At 44.1% G+C, this 20,272-nt stretch overlaps 1 protein-coding gene across 1 annotated transcript in view; it reads left to right on the forward strand.

Annotated features, from left to right (window-relative positions):
• Positions 1 to 20,272, forward strand: part of ARHGAP31 (Rho GTPase activating protein 31) — a 59,464-nt gene that overhangs the window by 29,322 nt on the left and 9,870 nt on the right. Inside the window, exons 2-9 of the mRNA XM_057380832.1 lie at positions 5,569 to 5,671; positions 6,150 to 6,294; positions 10,717 to 10,799; positions 11,382 to 11,489; positions 13,225 to 13,370; positions 14,673 to 14,871; positions 16,634 to 16,758; positions 19,099 to 19,158. Coding sequence (XP_057236815.1) covers positions 5,569 to 5,671; positions 6,150 to 6,294; positions 10,717 to 10,799; positions 11,382 to 11,489; positions 13,225 to 13,370; positions 14,673 to 14,871; positions 16,634 to 16,758; positions 19,099 to 19,158 — 969 coding nt within the window. The remainder of the gene's footprint in view (positions 1 to 5,568; positions 5,672 to 6,149; positions 6,295 to 10,716; positions 10,800 to 11,381; positions 11,490 to 13,224; positions 13,371 to 14,672; positions 14,872 to 16,633; positions 16,759 to 19,098; positions 19,159 to 20,272) is intronic.

The following is a 20,272-nucleotide window of genomic DNA, read 5'->3' on the forward strand; positions in this document are numbered from 1 at the left end:
TTTTTTTTTGATTCTGTGAAATGGATTCAGTGCTGGTGAAAAGTATGCACAGACATCCTGGAGACTGAAGCTCTTTGTCCTTGTGGCAGTTCTGTCCTGACCAGGCAAATCATCCTCTTTCCCAGCTCTGCCAACTTCAGCTTGGAGCAGGAGAGACATTCTGCAGGGATTTTGGATTCTGTGGTCCCTTAAGGTTGTGATTTGAAAAGGCAAAAAAAATGTTACATGGTGGAAAGGCAGGATTTATCCTAAACTGCCATGGTTAGGGCTATACATTGGGAGAAAATCTGGAATTGTGACTGATGTGCTGCACCAGGGCTTCGGTGAGCTGCAGGGAGAAGAGCACAGTTTGGTCTGCTCTAAAGTCTGTTTCTCAACCAACCTTATGCCTAGTGAGAATCAGACAATGTCAGCAAAAAAGAAAAAAAAATACAGTGATTCAGCATTAAAACTCGTGATTTACTGTAGAAAGTCAGGAAATGCAGAAAAATATCAGAGATACTGATGATCAAGTATGTTGCCATTTGTACAATGTTGTTCCTTTCCTGTGATTAGGAGGCGAACTTAATATATTAGTTTGTTCTCTTTTGTTATTTTTTCGTACAAAATAACAACTCTTGCTTTGTACAGACTGAAACACTTTTAAAAAGGAAATATTTCCTATTTTAGTCATTTAAATTGAAACAAGAGGCTTTTGACCTTTATTGTCATGGTATTGACATAGCATGATAGGAAGCATGTGCTACTCTTGGGAGTAATTGAAGACAATTTTAAAAATACTAATGTATAACAAAACCAAAAGGATGAAACAAAAATGCCTATAACRTTTTTTAACATGCAGGATTCATTGTGGGGAGAAATTAAAAAAAAAAAAAATCCAAACTATTTCCTGCAAGTCAAAAATCAAAAGGTTGGTGTTCCAGGTGAAATGAAAGGTCTGCATTTATCCTCCCAATACTTGARCTAGAATTAAAATAAAATTAGAGAGGACATGAAACCTCCACCATGTGGCAGAAACCAGCTGCCAAGGAGGCCCTGAGTATCTCTGCCACCAGTGTTTATCCTTACAAGGAGCTCTCTGAGAAAATAACGGAAGRATAAAGTAAAAAATCAAGCCTCCTGCTATTCAGGGAAGGAAGGGAGCAGTTCAGTGCAGTGTACCCTGCACACATGTCCAGGTTAGCTGGCTTGCTGTCTGACATTGGCTGGTCAGGGTGTCTGACTCAGCAACCTCCTCTCTGGGTCCTTCTGTAGCCCGTGGAAACTCAGAGTTTCCTCTGGAAGGTGGCACTGAGAGCCACAGGGTATTGCATGCATCTCCTGCTGTTCCAGCATCTTCCTTGCTCTTTGCTGGCTTTGTGGGAGGCCAGGAGCCCATCCTCCCTCTGCTCATTAGATGGGGTCACTCGYTCTTTTCCTGGTGACCTCTCCTACTTGGGCTGCTTGGGGATTTAAATAGGGGCATGCTTAAAGGTCTCCCCAGGTTAGATCTAAATGCTCAGTCCAGGGCCAGACAAAGCTTTTGTCACCTTGCCTGCTGGTGGGGAGGTTTGGTGGGTGGTGGCACCATGGCTGGGAAGGGGCAGGAGAAGGGAGAGCCCTCCTCCATGGCAGCAGCGCTGGCAGGTGAGAATTTCAGTGTCCAGTGCTGCCAGTGGAAGCTGGAGGGATCAGAAGGAGGATAACACAGTGCCTGACCTAGCAAGAGGAGCAGACACGTGTAAAGGAGGTGGCATGAGCTGTTGTCTTGGGAAGGACCCCGGTGAAGGTGAATTTCTGTGTACTCTGAACTTGGAGGTGATACCCAGTGAGAGTGGAACGAGTTAGTGCRGCTGCCCTTCTGGTTTATTTTTGTCTAGGGGAAGAGAAGTATTGTCTTTTGTGTGCAGTATGTTTATAACTCAATTTCCCTTCTGACTGATGCCTTGCTCCAYGCACTCTTGTCCTCCTCCATCTGGTTTCTATTGTAGTTTTAAATGAAGATGGTTTAGCTGTCTGGCAGAACAAGCGGGGTCTGTGTGACACCAGCTACCCCTTCCAGCTTCTAAGCCTTCTAAGCTTSCAGCACAGTTTTAATTATTGGATTATTATYATTATTATTTAATTATTTTAATTATTGGTGTCAAGATTAGACCCCTTCCCCCCACTCTTTTCTGTGCCTGTACAGCCCCTGCTGCAAATCCTCATCCACGTCTGATCTTCCTTTGGGAGAGACCCAGCTCTGTGATTTACATSCTCTGTAACTCTGACAGAGAGTTGTAAAGCACATGCCAGAGCCTGTACCTTCCTGCATTTAGGATTGATCCCAGCCTCAGTTAATCAGGAGCCACGTCTGAAATAATCCTACCACCTCAGAAACTCCTGGAAGTGGGAGAGAGCTGCTCACTGCTGCTCTGACCTCGCCACCYCCAAGTGCCCAAAAGACTAAGCTTTGTAGGAGATCAGAGCTGCTCAGRAATGCCAGAGCTACAGGTTCTGCTCAAAGAAAACATTTATTGTGCTCCAGCTACACACAAGCACTGCATTTAGGGGCTTGATTTGCAGGCAGTTGATGCAGTCCCTTCGCCTCCAGAGATCTGAGCTCTAAGTCTGTAATTTTCAGTTGCAAGTGAAAAGTGTCTTATGTGGGATTTTTATTTTTTTGGGCATCAGAAAATGGGCACAAATTTTGGCATAACTGGCTGTTTCTCTTTCTGTGAGTCAAAGAGCTGATATGGCAGGAAATCTTGTGTGTGATGAATGAAGGGCAGAGATATGTGAGAATGCCAGGGCTGGAAAAGCAAGGAAGGGTGAAGGGCTGCAGTAAGAGATACTGGCAGAGCTGTCCATTTGCAATCTCTAGGTCGTCTCTACTGTGGAGTTTTCACCCACTTTTAAAAATGGGTTGAATTTTATATATTTGCTGCAGATTGTCCCCCTCAGGCCCCTGTTTTTTTGCTTACCAGTCCTCAGCAGACGGATCTGGCCTTCTCTAGTTTCTGTATAGGGAGTTTGCTTACCTGCCTGAGGCCTCTTGACCTAATTTATTCCAAGGAAACTTAGAACTCAGCCAAAAAAATGGTGTGCTTTAATAGGTCTTACTTTCAAGAGGTCAAATTAGTCACAACAAACATCAATATCTGCATTTTTACTTGGTTTTCTTGTTCTTAACACTGAGGTTTTAAAAAGTGTCTAATAAAGGATGCTTTGTGTATGGACCCTGTTTTTTGGCAGCCAGGCACCATCATATGAGGCTCCATGAATGGCTATTAACCTTTAAACAAACCTTGTCATGTGGCTATCCTGATCAAATATGTTTTCTGTTCGATTAATTATTCTTTTTCAGGCTGCATGGATTTCAATGGTTTCTGTTCTTTCACCCAAAATAGATCTGAGGTGGACATGGGTCTGCCTAACTTTTGTTTTTGCTGGTTCCATGTCATTTATTCTGAGACCTCTACCRAGAAGGAAATCTTAATATGCCGTGTATGCATAGCTTCCAACCTAAAGATGTTAAAGCCTGATTTTCCAGAAATGGAGATGAGGCCTGAAATAATTTGTCTTTCCTTTTTTTTTTTTATTTTTGTTTTTAATTTTTAGCATTCTCATCATCATATGATCTGAGTTCCCTACTGCAGTTCCAAGTAATCAGGACTTACTCAGAGATAGGAAGGTCCTCTTTTTGTGTGTTGTGTGTGACTTTGGCTTTTCTTGGCAGGATATTAAGGAAATTTTGTACTTTTTGCTCTGTCTCCTTCCACACCATTTAGTCCACATAGGAAGTAGGTGTTGCAAGCACTGAAAGGAATGCTTCCCAGTTTTTTTCCTTTCTGAAAGTCACTGATTTGTCTTCTCATTGAAATCCTTGAGGAGAGAATACTGTAAACTCTGCAACTGTTGTGGACAAAGCTTTGACTCTGTAGACCTCACATAATTTTTTAGTGATTTTATGGTCTCATGAACACTGTTGTAGGCTTAGGGCCTCTGCCATGAGCTCCGCCCAAAAACTGGAGGGTCTTGAAAATCAGCACAAGGGCTTTGAGTGTAATACAGCATGACCAATGTACCTTTGTCATTAGTCCCTGCTCAAAAAACCCATAAAGTMAAYTTTTCCCTGTTGTTTTGAGACGCTYCTTTCACTGAGAARAATTTGTGTGTTTGGATCATTTGGGCTTCTGAGCAATCACTGGGACTTTGCGTACTCCTGCGTTTGGCCAAAGGACAAGAGAGGGGACACACAAAAGGACTTCTTTACTTCCCTCAGAATTCCAGGAGGTGGAAGGGCAGCATTTCTTTGGCTGAGTGGTCCAGTAGAAGTGTGATACTGGAATGGGTGCCAACTTGGAGCCCTTCTCACCAGAGCCAGTGCCCTGCACAGCTCGGTGGGGACAGGTCCACCCATGAGCTGGCTCTGGCCTCAATGGCTGCCATGAGAAATACAACAATGTACCGCCTGGTTTTTGTTCAGGCTGTCGTTGGAGGGCTGTCTTTGGAGGCCACCAGATGAAGCACATGTGAATATGTCATTATAGTCCTGAACTTTGAGCAGAACAACTCAGGGAAGGTCCAGCATTGCCTCTGGGGGTGTCACAAAGATGCAGAAATTGGTGTGGCTCTCTTTCCAGTCAAGTCTGTGGCTTAGTCGGTTTTCTTCCCCACAGCTGTTGAAATGTGATGTGCAGCAGAGTCAGCATTACAGCAGGGAGCTTTTAACTTCTGCATTTACTGACTTTTGAGCCTATGGCTGTGTGAGGCCTTGCATTAAATACACAGTAGTTTCTAGCACCTAATAAGGAAGGGCTTTCTTACTGTTATTGTTATAGCTTGGGTTGTTATAGTGCTGGGGACAAGGAGGCTTGATCTGACCAAGAGAATGGGGGGTTCTTATACCTATATAATGGGGAAAAAATAAACATATCCTTTGGGTCCAAGTCTGGATGTAAATGTTGTGCCTCAGGCTCCTCTTGGCTTTAAGACTGGTTAAGTCTTTGTCTACTTATGCTGATGGAGCTCTTTTGAAGCCGATGTCAGGTTTTGTCAGTGTGCAGATCTAGTCAATATTTGAACTCTGTACCCCCTCAGTGGGATTTATGACCACTGAACTGTGGGTATGTAGGCTTATATGGAAGTGTGAGTGCTTCTCTGATTTTTATCCAAGCCAATGAGACCTTTTGGCACAATTCAGTGAGGCTGGAGCTCTGTATTGGGGAGGGTGGAGATTCCCAGGACCTCATGCTTTACCACATGCTTTCAATTAGAATGAAAGAGCTTCTTTTATTTTATTTTTGAAGGAAAAGAAAAAGGAAGAGAGGGAAACCATACCTTTCTTTCCACTATGTTACTGTGGCTTCAGGGTCAGTCGTTATCACATGTCAGTGAACATTGCATGGCACAACCACAACATATCCTCATGGCCACTTTGCAGGGCTAATTTTTTGGCTTTCCCTGTATTTCTCCCATTGCTGTATCCTTCCCTGCGTCCACAGAGAGCCTCTGCTGTTTTTTCATGGAACTGTCTCCTTTGTGGTGGTGACTTGTGGAGAAGCTGTCAATGTGTATTCATTGCTTTGCTTTCCTCTCCTCTCATAGTCCCCTACGTGCTGAAGAGCTGTGCAGAGTTCATTGAGACTCACGGCATTGTGGATGGGATCTACCGCCTCTCAGGAGTGACGTCCAACATACAAAAATTGAGGTAAGGGCAGCGTGGGTGAGTGTCAGAGGGATTCAGGGCATTGCTCAGTATCTTTTTGGCATTAGTCCCTCAGGTACAGACTGTGGCCAGCAGGCAGAAGTTCCACACTCAGCAGAAGACAAACTGTCTTTGAGGTTGGTAAGAGGGAAAGAACATTTTAGGCATTAGCTCAAAACCCCCTGTGTCTATTAATGGGAAAGGCATGGAGTGTCTCAGCACAAATGGTGAGTTCCTCTCTCTCACTTTGAGACAAAGCWATCTCCTTAATCAGTTTGAGGTCCACTCCCCGTGTTTGGGATAATTAAAACTAATTGAAACGTCAGGGCCTGAACCTAGTGACAGTCTGGGCCAGTGTGCTGAGACATCTCTGCTTTCCAGTTTGTTTTGTCTCTAGCTGTAAATGAGTATTCAGAATGGGATGCTGGCCTGCTACTTAGCTCTTATTCACCTATTTTGTTATGTTTCCATATTGTTYCAGACAAGAGTTTGTGTCTGACCAATGCCCAGATCTGACAAGGGAAGTTTACCTCCAGGACATCCACTGCGTGGGGTCACTCTGCAAGCTGTACTTCAGGGAACTGCCCAACCCTCTCCTCACTTATGAGCTCTACAAGAAATTCACGGTGAGACCCTTGGCTGTTCTTGTTCCTCTCCAGCAGTGTGGATGTGCTGCAGATTCCCCCATGACAGCTGTTTGGGATTCACTCCAGTGTCCTGGCTTCTGGTGCATYTATCCATATAAACACTTCTCAGTGCTCTTCCCTTCTCATTTTGTGTTGGCTCTCTTTCCCTGTCCTTGTTTCTTTTCACCATTTCGTGTTTATTCCTCTCAGTTTGTCTGCTGTTTCCTCCCCTWCATCTTGCTCAATTTTTCCCCGCATCGCTTCCCCGCTGCCTCTTTCTCCCCACTGTGCACCTCCTCCCAGCACTACTAATTCTCTTTCTTTTCCTCATTACTGTCCATTCCTGAGAGTCTTCTGGGTCAGCTTGTCATCATAATCACAAGGGTGTAGTTTTGTTTCCTCATCCCTGTCCCTGACACCTGCAGAAACTGATTGCTCAGCCCATGTGTAAAGCATCAACTTTTCTGCATCTGTACCATTTTTCATCCTGTTTGTAGGAGCACAAACAATGATACTGGTTGTGCCAGATATGGCATATCAGGTCCATCATGATCACGTTATAAATACAAATGGCAGAGGAAAGTGGCAGCTGGCCAAGCAGAAATCTCTGACTTTGTTTAAAGAGATTACAATTCAAAGAGCGGTGACTTGATTCTGGAAAGCAGCCATAGATTATACATGGATACAGTTGGAGCCTAGGAGCAGACTGYGGGGGAGCAGAAATATAAGACCACAAAGTCTGAATTTTTAAGAGACTTGGCTAATTTCGATGACAGATAATATTTTATTAAAAGATGGCACAGCAAGCTATGCTTGTTATTAAAGCTGCCTGTTTCTTACCATTCTAAATCCACTTTCAGTTTTTATCACCAACAAATTTAAATCCCATCATCGAGGCTGAAATCTTGTGTGCTGAAGGTATGCATTTTCAGCTAAAAGAGTTCACCAGCTTCTTAAGATAACTGGGGGATGGGAAAGATTGTTTTCTCAGTGTTAGAAACATCCGTCCTTTGTTAAGAATTTCTGTCATCCTACTCTTTCCCGTTTGCCGGGAGGAGGAGGAGACAGTCATTGCCAAAAATGTCAGATGTTGCAGAGAAGTTGTTCTGCAAAATCAGGTGTTGCTGTCTGAGCTGCCTCTACCTCAAATCAAGCCCTTCCAAGTGACCCTGCTGTGATTCAGGAGGCACTGAGAGAGATCCATGGGGCTCACAMAAGGAGACATTTTCCAAAGACTCCCTGCTGGCTTTTCTGGGAACAGACATCATTACAAGGGGTTCTTGTTGTGGGGCAAAGCCATATGGGACCAGCCAAGCAGGAGCTTGCTGTGAKAAGTCAGGTAYAATAATGTTAGGTGCCTTGCTGTTCCAATGACAAATTTTAAGTAAGATGGGTCTTTGTTTCAACGTGATATATAGTCAAGTCTTGAGGGAAAATCCTGAGCAAATTTGAGAAATTGACCTGTATCCTCAGGATATAAGGATTCTGAGGATGTAGGGTAGGATTGCTGGAGACAGTCAGGATGAATAGGATCTTGAAAATACAGGGTATCATTCAACCATTCACTGTAACTGATGAGTCTCATTCTTGTTGAAGCTATTCTGCTGGTGTCTTCCTGGCTATCACTACTGATTTATAAAAGAAAAAATGTTCKAAAGGAAACCTGAAGATTTAGATGGAAACTTTTTTTAGGACAGAATGTTTGCTGAAAAGTGCAGTTTGGGGATGATGACTTGCAGATTTTCGGTAGATACTTTTGGTAAATAGCTTTATTCAAAAACAAAAGGGAAAACATTTCTGTATCTGTCTGAGTGTTTCTTTTACAAATACTTTCTAAAGGAAATGTTTCAACATTACATCAACACATCTAACTTACATAAAATGTCTTTCAGAAAAGGTTAAATCATTCCAAATTTAAATTATAATTAACTTATGTTTGAGTGTGATGCTTTTGGTCAACCTTGAACAGTTGTTTTCTAAAATCTTATGTCAGCTCCCCAAAACATTATCACTTTAGGTTGACCTAAAAGGTGTTTTTTTTTTTTTAATCTCTGGCTTTTCAGTTTGTCCACTTAGCCACAAAATCCATTATTCATGTAAGACTGCACAGTAGGAATTTATAATTGGTAACCCAGCTGACAGGAAGCACAGTCAGAAACCAGGAGGAAAGAAAGAAAAARACCAATTCCCCAAGGAGCAGAAAACCCACTAGGAGTGTGTGTTTGGGGGGAGGATATCTGAACAGGGAACAGTGGCAGCTGCACCTCAGCAGACCAGTGCTGGTAGGAATAAAGAACACATGCTAATCCCAGCCTGACTCAGCCAGAGCTGTCTTCAGTTGGGATAGGCTGCACTTTGAGTCACCAGAGTGATTCAGAAATTTCTGTCTAAGGAAAGTCAAATTCRTAATGACTAGGGAGGGGTTGGCCTTTTGGTCATCGCCGTGTCAAATTCACAGGTGTAACATTCCAGTCATGACCTCACTGGCTATTAATTTTTGGGAAATGATCACCATCTTGTATCCTAGTGTTGGGTGGTTGTTTCTCAGGACAGATGAATTTGGCATAGAGGGACCACATTTGCTCCCTGACAGCAAATCAGCTCTGGGAGGCCAAGCCTACCTTCTCCCTCCAGACTGCATTCCACTTATTAACCAGGGCTTATGAATTGTGCACTCCCARAATCACCGGTGGAGTTAAAAAAAAATCCTAAATTGCATAAATTTTACCATGGTGAACAGATATGCAATGAATGAAATTACTGGTTCTTCCTTGAATTCTGTATTCTGCTGCTGTAATGCRCACTTTTGGAGGGCTCCTCAGATTTCAAAGGCACAGCTTGTTTGGGTCAGAAATGTGGCTYAGAGGATTGGATGGGTCATGACCTCAGAGAAGCTGGTATTCACTTGCTGTCTAATCATTAGGTCTTTGAGACTTGGAGAGGTAAATATGGGAATGAAAATGTGCACTGGGGAAGAAAATACTGTGTACAATCTAGTTGAAATCTAATGCTTTAGGTGCTCCAGTTTAAGTTTTTATTTCTCTCYATCTCTATCTTTGGACAAGGCTATTCAACTGGAAACCTTGTATTAAGATTTCTTATACTCAGGATTGCTGAGATTTTTTTTTATTATTATTTTTTAAGAGCTGTAGCTATGTTTAAAAGGCACTAGAAGGAGTTAGCCTGCCTTTAATTTGGGCAAAACAAGTACATCTCATGTATACCTAACTAGTGAGCTCACTTGTTTTGATCTGCCATCACTTCTCTGGCCTTGAAACTGTGGCAAACACTCTGGCAGKGTTTGGTTTGCTGGTGGTTGTAGATGAGAAGTGATCTTTTGGGAAAAGGRCAGTGACCAAAGCAGCATCATCACGGTGGGTGCTGCAGTGATTGCCACAAGAAGATTCATCTCTAATGGTGGCTGCTCATTTCAGGCTCATGATGTTGAAGCAATGAGTGGCTTGGGAAGGTTGTTTCCTTTCTTTCCTTCCCTGGCAGTGCTGGAGTCTGTCTGGAGGCAAAGCTGGTGCTGGCAGCGTGGGTCACAGCATCTTTMTTTGAATTTGCTCCAAGCTCCAGTGGCAGTAGGGTGGGTAGGAGGTTCCCAGACAGTCATGCACTGTTTGAACTCGCTGGTGGCTTGTCCTCCCCCAGCACAAACATTGAAAGGGAATAGCTGAACAGATGAATAGCGATGCAGTGAACTCCTAGGAATGCTGACAAAAGCTTATCATGGCTCTCTAAGCTCTTGGTCTGCAGAGATTTGCTCAAGACTGAGATGCATAACCTCGATTCTGTCTAGCCCTGAGTATAAGAATTTATTAATCTGCCCAGACAGGGGTTCTGCTAAGGCTTCTTCCATGATAAAAGATGCAAACCCACATCAACAATCCCCTCAGCTATGTTCTTATGAGAGTCAAAATATTGCTTATTTTGAAGAATATCGAACATGTATATCCAAGGTGTTCTCATAACACAGAGCTTGAAAAACCTGTTTTATTTTTAACGGGTTATTTTGCGGGAGAGTCATTCCTTTTCACGTTTTTCATTATTTTCACTTCTCTCTTTCCCCTCACTGCCCAAGTTAAAACARTGGAAAAGAAAAAAAAAATACCCAACAAAAAGCAAAGCAAARCAAAACAAACCAACACAAGCCAGCCCCCCACTTACATTCATAATTGAAGGTCTAAGTTCTTAAATTCCCCTCTCCCATAAATACTGACCACCATGGCTGAACGTCGGAATAACAGTGCAGGAAATCTCAGCTGTGCTGGGGACACAGAGTAACTTCTTCCAATAATTCTGTAGGGTAACAAGAGAGCATTCCCTCTGGRACAGGGTGTCTCGTGTGACCCTTCTTATCCCTCTTCCTTTTCCCCTGAGTCCATTTTCAGGGTGTATCCTTTCCTTGTATCCCTGCAGGAAGCAGTATCACGCTTCCCTGAGGATGAGCAGCTGGCACGGATTCARAATGTCATCCAGGAGCTGCCACCATCACATTACAGGTAAGAATGTGTCTGCAGAGGTGCTGAGGATCAGCGTGGTGACCCTCACCCTCATCAGGGAATGTCGCCTGAAATAGCTCTGGGATTAATTTCCAGAAATCAATTTTCCAAAAGCTGACTCACCGTTTCCAAATCTGGCAGCAAGTTATCTGGCATTTGAATATCATTGAACAAACCCTTCTTAGAGACAGAGCAGGATCTCCCTGCTGCAGTCTTATCATCCTCTTTCCCCAGGAATGACCTTTGTGGCACCCTTGGCTGTGTTCAAGCTGTGGGAAGGAGAAGATGATCTGCTGGAAGTGCTTGAGCAAGARCTAAAAGCTCAGCCTTTTCAGAATCCCACTCCCTCTTCCACCCATCTCCCGTCTGCTTTGGACAGTTTGGTTTATGCCCTACCCTTGGCCACCCCAGAGCGCAGCTGTTGAGGTGTCTGCTGCCAGCCCATGCAAATTCTGTGAATCCTCTGCCCATGGGGTGTGTTGTGCCACTGCAGACACTTGGCAAAGGCTGGCTTTGAGCCTTGCTGTCCCTCACAGGCAGGTAAAGTGACACATTTTTCTTTCTTTGTGTGAACCACTGCAGAACGCTGGAATACCTGATCAAGCACTTGACTCATCTGGCCTCCTTCAGCAACATGACCAACATGCACACCAGAAACCTGGCCTTGGTGTGGGCTCCAAATCTCCTCAGGTACCGTAGAGATTCCTCTAATCCAGAGCACTGTGCTGAGCTCAAGGGAAGCTCAAGCATCTGAGCCTGGAGATCCATCACTTGAGGGAAATRCAAAGATGGGGAAAAGCTGAGCAAYCRAAGGGAGGARCACAGCAGAGCAAACAGCTTTTCCTCCAGGTTGAATAAYCTAAGGTTTTATTGCCAGCATCCAAGGAAGCTTGTGGGTTTGTGTGTTTCTTATTAAAAAAAAAAAAMAAACAAGTTGTTRTTTGCAAGTTGAGCACAGATYTAAAAACGAGGAGTWARCTCATCACTTGGGAATGTTAATGACATTTTTGATGGTGCCAGGGCTTCTGCAGCAGGGCAGTGAGAGGCAGCAAGGATCAGAAGGGAGAGCAACAAGGCAGTAATACTGCAGGCCTGTTCCCAGATCTGCTTGTGCAAAAGTGGGATGAGCTTGCTGGGCTTGAAACGGCAGCCAGGGTCAGATCTCAAGACCACCAGATTATTTTTCATGTTTGTTATGCTTGGCACTCTGCTGTGAAAAAGCCTGGATTAGATGCAGGCAGAGGTTTGTCTGCTATGTTATAGTGCTAAGCAGAGCAAGGAAAAATAACATCTGGAAAAAAAAATTAAATATTTTTAATTTTTTTTAAATATTTAAAAATTAAATATTAAATATCTTGTCAAAATCCTCTTTCCATCCATCCAATACTCCTGCATTTAGAGGAATGAACTATACAGGGATAGTCCAGGACTCCAGCTGGGCAGGAGAGGGGTGATGGCAGAGCTGGTGGAGGGAGCCCTGGGCTGGCAGAGAACATTGGCTAGAGAGTTACAGGCCTGAAAAGCTTTCTCTAAAGAGTTATCTCACCCTTCTAAATCACGAAAACAGCAGAGCAGGTTCTGAAAAATGAATCAAATGTTGACTCTATTGAATATCATAAAGTGGGCCTTTACTACTGAGACATTTTCATTCTAGCATCTGTCCCTGTCAAAAAAAAAAATAAAAATGAAGTCTCTTTCCCCTTGCAATCTTTCATAAGAACATCTCAGGGAGGAAAAGAAAGGATCAAGCAGTGCAACTGCAGTCTCCTTACAGGGTTATCCTCTTGGCAATGCCCCAAGCTGTTATCTAGCACACCAGTCATTAACTTTACAAAGGATCCATTGCCCAAAGATAATTTCTTCAGCAACACTTTGGCATGTCAAGATAAGGAATGTTTCTTTGCTGAGAGCAAGAGTGAGAATGTGGGAGTACAGGGTGGGCAGAGAAGAGACTSCTGGGGCACACGGCAAAGCATTGAGAAAATTGGCATGGGGAAGACCTGAGCAGGGTTTTAGGGATTTCACTGTGGGATGATTGAAGCTTTTTGGAGGGATCTAGAAGCAGTGTTCGAGGCTCACGTGTTGTCTTTCAGGCCCAGCTRTGAAATAGCTGAAATAGGAAAAAGGAGAGAGAAGAATGGAGCTTGAGAGTCAGAGTTTTACCTGCTGGAGAATGTAAAAGACAAGAAGGGAAAATAACAGATTGAGGAAAGGAAGTTACGGAGGTGGCAAAGAAAACAGGGAAAATAGYTTTTAAAAGAGCAAAAAGGTGAARGATGRGKGYCTGTGAGGGAAGGAGAGCAAGAGGCACAGCAAGAGTGGGGAAATGATCCCTGTTGCCTTGCTTGCAGGAAGAAAACTGGTCTGTCCTTGCCAGGGGCTGTGTGGCAATGCTCACTGCTGCTGTACCTCTTTCCTCATGCAGGTCAAAGGAGATTGAGGCAGTTGGCTGCAATGGGGATGCAGCTTTCCTGGAGGTGCGAGTGCAGCAACTGGTGATCGAGTTCATCCTGAACCACGTGGATCAGATCTTCAGCAACAACAGGAAAGCCAGCTCTGCAGAGAACATTGGTAGCAACCTCCCTGAGACACTTCCCATGGCATTTGCTATGTAGTCCAGCTCTCCCTTCAACTRATATTCCAAGCACATTAACCCTTGCTATCACCATAGACCACCCCAAAGATACCTTGAGCCCAATACCTCATTACTCTTGTCTTCTTCACCCCCTATCTTGAACATTTTCTTTTTGARTACTAGCCTCCTTCAGTGTTTTCTCAGGTTGCCTTTTGACACATCTTTTGCATGATCTCATGTGGCTTAACCCTTTCCACCMAAAGAAGACCACCTGATTGATTCTCAATCTTGGTCCAAGCTTTCTCTCTAAGTCCATCAGCCACAGTCTCAGCTCTTCTCTCAGGTTCCCCCAGTTACAATTCCTCATACCAACAATACCTGCCCTGCAGCCRCCCTTCCACCCAAGTCAGAGGTCATACTCCCAGGAAAAAAAATTTAATCTTGTGTGCAAAAACTTGTATCTTGTTCCTGAGAACATTTGGTAAAAGAGATTTATCATTTTCCTGGGACATCAACAGTTTTCAGAGATGCCAATTTTTATGTTTAGTGGTGGTTTTGTTGGCAAAGACTGGGAAATGAGAAGGCATGGATCCACGGTGAACTCCCATAATTTCAGAAATATGCACCTTTCTGCTTTACAYGTTGGAAGGATTTGTGATATCTTCAGAACTCAGGGAATATCCACCTTTCTGCTTTGCAGCCCCRTGTCAGCTCATTCTGCCCATCTTTACCAAAACACGGCTTTGCCACTGTCCCCATAAACAGACACTTTCAGCTCCCTGGGCTATTGGTGCCACTGCTTTCTGTGGCCCTGAAATGGATTAGAAAGTTAAAGTAATACTGGTTTTTAAAATAATCCTCCATCCTGGAACAAGACAAAGAGAAAGATGTGGAAGTGAGAGAAAGAGCGAGGCACCAGATTTGGATCAGGGACTGAACTGCTTCAAAATCGGGGGAGGTGGAGGCAGGAGGGAGGAAGGGAGTGAGGGAGCAGAAAAGGGAATATGTGAATCCTGGTGGTTTTCAGAGACACCTCCTTCACACAGAAGTGTCTACAGCAGAGGAAGCAACTCCCCACGGCACAGCCTTTGGCTGGCAAAGCATGGTCCTGCTGGGAATGTACTCAGATGGATAAGGCTGCTGGGGAGCTGAAAGCCTTGTCTGACAAAAACCCTTTCTCCCTGCACGTGCCACTTCTTTCCCWGCTCTGCAGGAGATGTTCCAGTCAAATAAAGACATGAAGCTCTTGCTCTCGTCTCTCCTCGCCCCAGGCTGGAATGTATTTTCTTCCTTTTCAGAGAGCGCATCAGTTGTGAAAAGTTTGACCCTCCCCTCGGCCTCGCTGCCAATGAAACTGGTGAGCCTAGAAGAAGCACAGGCACGGAGCCTGTCTGCATCCCACCCTGCTCGGAAGGAGAGGAGAGAGAACAGCTTGCCTGAAATCGTGCCTGTGATTGGGTCCCTCTTCCACACAGTGGTTGACCTTCCTGACAGCAAGTAAGTGCCAAGAGGGGTGTAAAGCACAAACAAAAAAGTGCAGGTTCCCCGGTGTGATTGGGAATGATCTTTTTGTTAATGTGATACCCCCACACCTCCACCTGCTTGAATCCACAGCCACTATCCAAAGGAAATTCCATGTMTTTCTCAAAAGAGGCAGAGCTGCTYCTGAGAAGCATTGCACTTGCTGGGTTCATAGCTTCACAAGTTTTCATCTCTCCATCAGGGCAGAACCTCACAGACATCCTGCAGGAGGAATGGGTTGTTTTTGCATCCTTGTGCCAGCTCAGAATTTGGCTAAACACGGGGTGAGCATGGAGCAGGTTGGGGCACAGCTCATCTACAAGTTCCACCTGCAGGTGGCTGGTCCAGGACACTCCTGGTGCCACTGACCTGCTCCATCTTCTGCATTCTCCTGGTTCCTCTGCAATAACAGCCAAGCAGGAAGGCTCATTTTCATTCCCAGCGTGGACAGATATTTACACAGTGACACCTATGCCAGCTCTGTCTGTGCCAGGAGCAGAGTCTGATTTCAGCTGAGGTTGCTGCCGTTGTTGGCTGCCCAGAATAAGTATTTATCTCTTGGTCTATCTAACTGTTAATATATAGCCACTCTCTACTGCCTGGTTCTGATAGATTATAGCCTCTGCAGCAGGAGGCTCATTAATCTACTGACCCAGAAAGAACCAGAACAAAGATATTTATTGGCACTTGATATATTAAAGCAAAAGGAGCCGGAATACTGGCAAGAGGATAACTAGCTTAAGACAAAAGGATGTATTGCCCCCCTGGAGTGCCTTCTCCTTTCTCATTTGAAGAGAAAAGTCCTATCCCCAAGGTATTAATCCCCTTTGTAGGACTGATTTGTACTTTTCTGAGTACTGATCAGAAAGAAAAGGAGAAATATGGGGATAGAAAGCRCAATGTGGAGAGCGAGACAGGGAGATAAGAGAATTCATGCTCTGAAAGAGGGGAGATWGAAGGAGGAGTCAGAATGAGTATGAAGGAGGGAAAAAAGGAGCTTCATGAAGAAATATGCATAGAAGAAAAAAAATTGTATTAGGACTACCAGATTATTTCTTAGTAAAGCTGGGATTTCTGAAGAGACACAGGGAACTGGTGTCCCTCTTCCTCTAACAGTTACAAGAAATTGATTTAATTCCCTTAAGCCTCCTCCTGTTTGCTCAGTACATTCTTGCACATGAATATATAGCACCTATGATTAAATAAATGTTGGCCTGAGAAGCATCAACAGCTAGTTTGCAATAAGGGATCCTTYTGTTTTTGCCATAACACATGGCCTTTAAAGGATAACTTTGTGCACTGAGCAATAGTACCAGTTCCATCAGTTCTCTGGAATTTGCCATACAATGTGTCATTAAAACCTGTTAAAAAGGCAATCTTTCTTTGCTGTCTCAYGGGATAGTCTGAGGCTTGGAAACCTCTCCTTTCTGGAGAYAAGCATGGTTGGTTTYTCAATCAYTGTTGCTGTAGCATGATGCCAGAGMCAACTATCTGAAGGCTTASGTGTCTTTCCATCCATGAAATGGTTAAATCAGCAGTACAGATAAATCACTTAGAGGGTGATTGCTACCTCTATAGCCAACAAGGGCTGATTGTATAGCTGTGCTTTCCACGCTTTAGGATTAGAAGATGTGTGAGCAGAAAAAAGTGGAAAGTGTTGAGGGGAGACGGCTGAAGGGTATTAAAAAGGTAAAAGTTTCTAAGGTTTGGTGACCACCTGAATGTTTTTTCCTTTCAGGAGGAAATTATCCACCAAGTCCAAGAAATGGAAGTCAATATTTAATTTGGGCCGCTCTGGCTCAGAATCAAAGTCTAAACTGAGTCGAAATGGGAGTGTCTTTGTAAGGGCACAGAAGCTCTCTGGTAAGAACACCTTTTCAGCTGAGTTTTTGTGTCTGGAGCTTTCTCTTGTGTTGTTGGTAGCATGGGGCAACCTGTATCTGCTTGCCACATGCCATAGACTTGTGGCAGTCTAATGGGGTTGTGCTTTTTTGTCTGGTTTCATCACATTTCATTTTCCTGTGATGGCAAGAAAAGCCTTTTCAGGAGGATTTGCCAGACAGCTACAGTAAATATTGCATTTTGGTACCTGATAAACGGGCTCCTGTTTTCCAGCTGTGGAGTTTGAGGACTAGGAAATGTTATTTAGGTTTGGATTAGTCCACTATTCCAGCCCAGCCAGTCTCTGTCTCCTCAAAGGTTCATTACATGGCACTGGGTGAATGGCTGTCCTTCTACTAAAGGGCATTAAAGAACCAACTGTGTCTTTGTAAAATGCCTGTGCCTCTGGCTCTCAGCACTTTGGGGAATGCCATTGCTTTTGCAGAATTTTTACAAGAGAGAAGTTGTCTTTCCTTCTGGCTGAATCCCAAGTCCTAACCTCTCCTGAGCTGCAATCTCTYAAACACTCTGCTTCCTAGAAAATCACATGGCAGTGCCGGTTCCCAGTGTTAAGAAAGCTCTAAAAATCATGAACTTGACTTAAAAGTAATCACATTTTTAAAAAGAAAGCATGCCCTTTTAATTGGAATTCGTAAAGAAATGTTTTGAGTTTATATGTTCTATATTTTTTAAGTACCTCCAAGTCAAGGAATTTACTTTCTAGAGGGAGATGAAAGTGGATTTTTTATTTATATAATCTCATGATTCCAGGAGCTGGTGTTTGGAGGACCACTGTCTAACATTGCAAGATTTAAAATAAAGTAGTTAATGTTGGCAACATTAGCTACCACCACATATAAGAGAAGCTGTATTTGGATCAGAAATTAGTGTGAAGCCAAATGCTGAATCCAGTCCTTTTTGGACCCCTGCCTTCCCCMTGTTTGCACATGGGATGTCCATGACAGAATTCAAAATAGCTCTCTRTCCTATTTTGATCATGGGATCACCTTCTCCTCCCAACAAGGAATGCTCTGCCTCAAAATAGTGCTAACCCAAGGATGCCCAGGAGCGATGGCAGCCCCAGCGATTGTGGAGGCTGAGCCTTGTTCCAGGGACAGMACTGAGTGACAGGGGGCTGGACATTTTCACCAGCAGGACACACAAATGCACAGCCATGCACGGAGTTTTCAGCACTGAAGCAGTGCCTTTGAGAAGCAGCACTTTTGTGCTGTTGTGTTACATTTTCTGCTCTCTGCTTGGAGCCTTAAGTGAGGGAACAGATGAAGTTGCTGCTGGAACTCAGCACCTGCTTGAACACTGCTTGAGTCTGTGCACACAAATCTGTAAGTCACATAAAATGTGACAAACACAGCTCCCCAGCTTGAATCCTGTTCCTCCTGGAAAGCGGAAACAGTGCTCAAGACATCACGTCTYATGAACATAAAAAGTAGCCAGGACTCCATTTAAATGTAAGAGGTAGCTGTAGTTTCTCCTGTGCTCATGTGAAAGTCAGAGCCAGGAGCCTCAGCTACATAAACAAATTAAGTTCAACAAGCCTGCTCACTTTCTGCTTTACCTACTTTGTGCAACTCTGTAAACAGCAAACTCTACTCTCAGACATTTTCCAGATCTCCATGGACCCATTTTGGGCTGCCAGAGACTAACTTGTCTTCCTTGCCAGCTACATTTCCCCACCTCCATTACTTTTTCAGAGCAGCAACARCTACAGAACACATCTGTAGAGTGTATAGTAACAAATGACAGCTTGTTTGTGRACAAGCACGTCCAGTGAGGATGACCAGCAAAATAGGTTGCTTACTGCTCTCAGAAATTTCCCAGAGTTCTTGCTGGAAGCAGGGTATGTTCACATCAGCAAAAGAGCTGGGAGTGCAATGTAAAAATAACCCAGCATTTGCTATCAGGAATGAGAGGTGAGAAGGCATTTGTGTCAGTTTAGTTAAAAAATCCTCCACAACCAATGGGCAATGACTAAGTCAGGAAGGGGAGTGGCACATGACGGCTTTGGGGATGCTTAACTGCTTCAGAGTGGAGGTGGTGTTGACTGGCTGGGTTAAGTATAGCTCTCCACATGTCCAGCAGGTGCAAAGCTGTTGTTAGCACTAGCAGATCCCCAGCTGTGTGGACAAGTGTTGTGGGTAATAAGCCATGTGGTGTAGATACATGRGGGGAATGCTTGGAAATGGAAAATGTCTGCTTGGCATGCTTGTCTACATGTATGCAGCCTTTGATCTTTATGGACTGAAGCCTGCAAAGCCACAGGATCTGATACCTGCTTCTGAAACTCTTTTTTTTTTTCCACAGAAAAAGCAACGATTCGGCCCGCAAAGAGCATGGACTCGTTGTGTTCCCTGCCTGTGGAAGGTGAGACATCCACAGCCCGTACTGTAAGGGGGGAGGATTGCAGCTTTGCATTTTCAGCAGCATGGATCCTAGAATCACAGGATGGTGTTGTGGTTTGAACGAACTCAACGGGAGCAAAACACTCCCAAGCTCCAGCAAACCTCCCCCCCTCTCCCTTCCCCACCTGGGTCCCAGAGACAAACTTTTCCACAAAGAGGAAAATAAAAAAAAAAAAAAAAAAACATATTAATTTAAAATTATAAAAAAAAAAAAACAAAAAAAAAAAAAAAAAAAACAAACCCTGTGGAATCAGCTGTTAGATCCCAAAGCCTTCCTCTTCCCTCCTGGGAGTGGCTTCCCCTCCAGGGCCCCCAGAGGGGTTGGACAGTCTCTCCGGTGGTTCACTGAAGGATCTTTCTCGCCTGTCATGCCACGGGAATCCTCCAATTCTCAGATGACGAAGAAAAAAAAATTCGAGGAAAAACAAGTCCAAAGAAAGGGAGAAAAAAAGGAGCAGTCCCAGAGAGCAGGCAGCTTCTTTTCCCCCGCTGATCCCGAGAGCCTCCCGGGAAGCAAAAAAAAAAAAAAGTGTGTGTCTTGTCCCTTTCCCTCCCATTGTCCTTGAAGGGAGGAACATCACAGAACAAACCAGAGCAGTCTCGACTAATGTATAGTTACAGAAGGGTTGTTCAACTTTCCTCTAACATAAGCAGATGATAGGAATACAATASTCAGCTAACCTAGGACAGATGGTTTGAGTTGAAAGGGACTTCAGAAATCTCCTAATTCCAACCCCTCTGCCGTAGGCAGGGACACCTTCTGCTTCCACCTTCCAACCATACCAGGTTGCTCAATGCCCATCCAACCTGGCCTTGAACACTGCCAGGGATGGGGAATCCAYRACATCTCTGGAYAATCTGTTCCAGGGCTTCACCACCCTCAATGGATGCAGCAKTCTGTGTCTGTCTCACCATGTATTTTCATATGTTTATACCATGGYTGCTGACGTGTGCCCCCACCTCTGTGTGCATGCATTTTTGACTCTTTTCTGTGTCGTTTATCTCAATGAATCCACCTTAGGGTTGCCACTGTGTTTAGCTGCATCTTTATCGGCAGTTGGACTGCTTTGATTTCT

Source organism: Malurus melanocephalus, unplaced genomic scaffold (genome assembly GCF_030028575.1).
Source record: "Malurus melanocephalus ecotype Western Australia unplaced genomic scaffold, MMel_1.1 scaffold_472, whole genome shotgun sequence".
Classification (NCBI taxonomy): Eukaryota; Metazoa; Chordata; class Aves; order Passeriformes; family Maluridae; genus Malurus; species Malurus melanocephalus.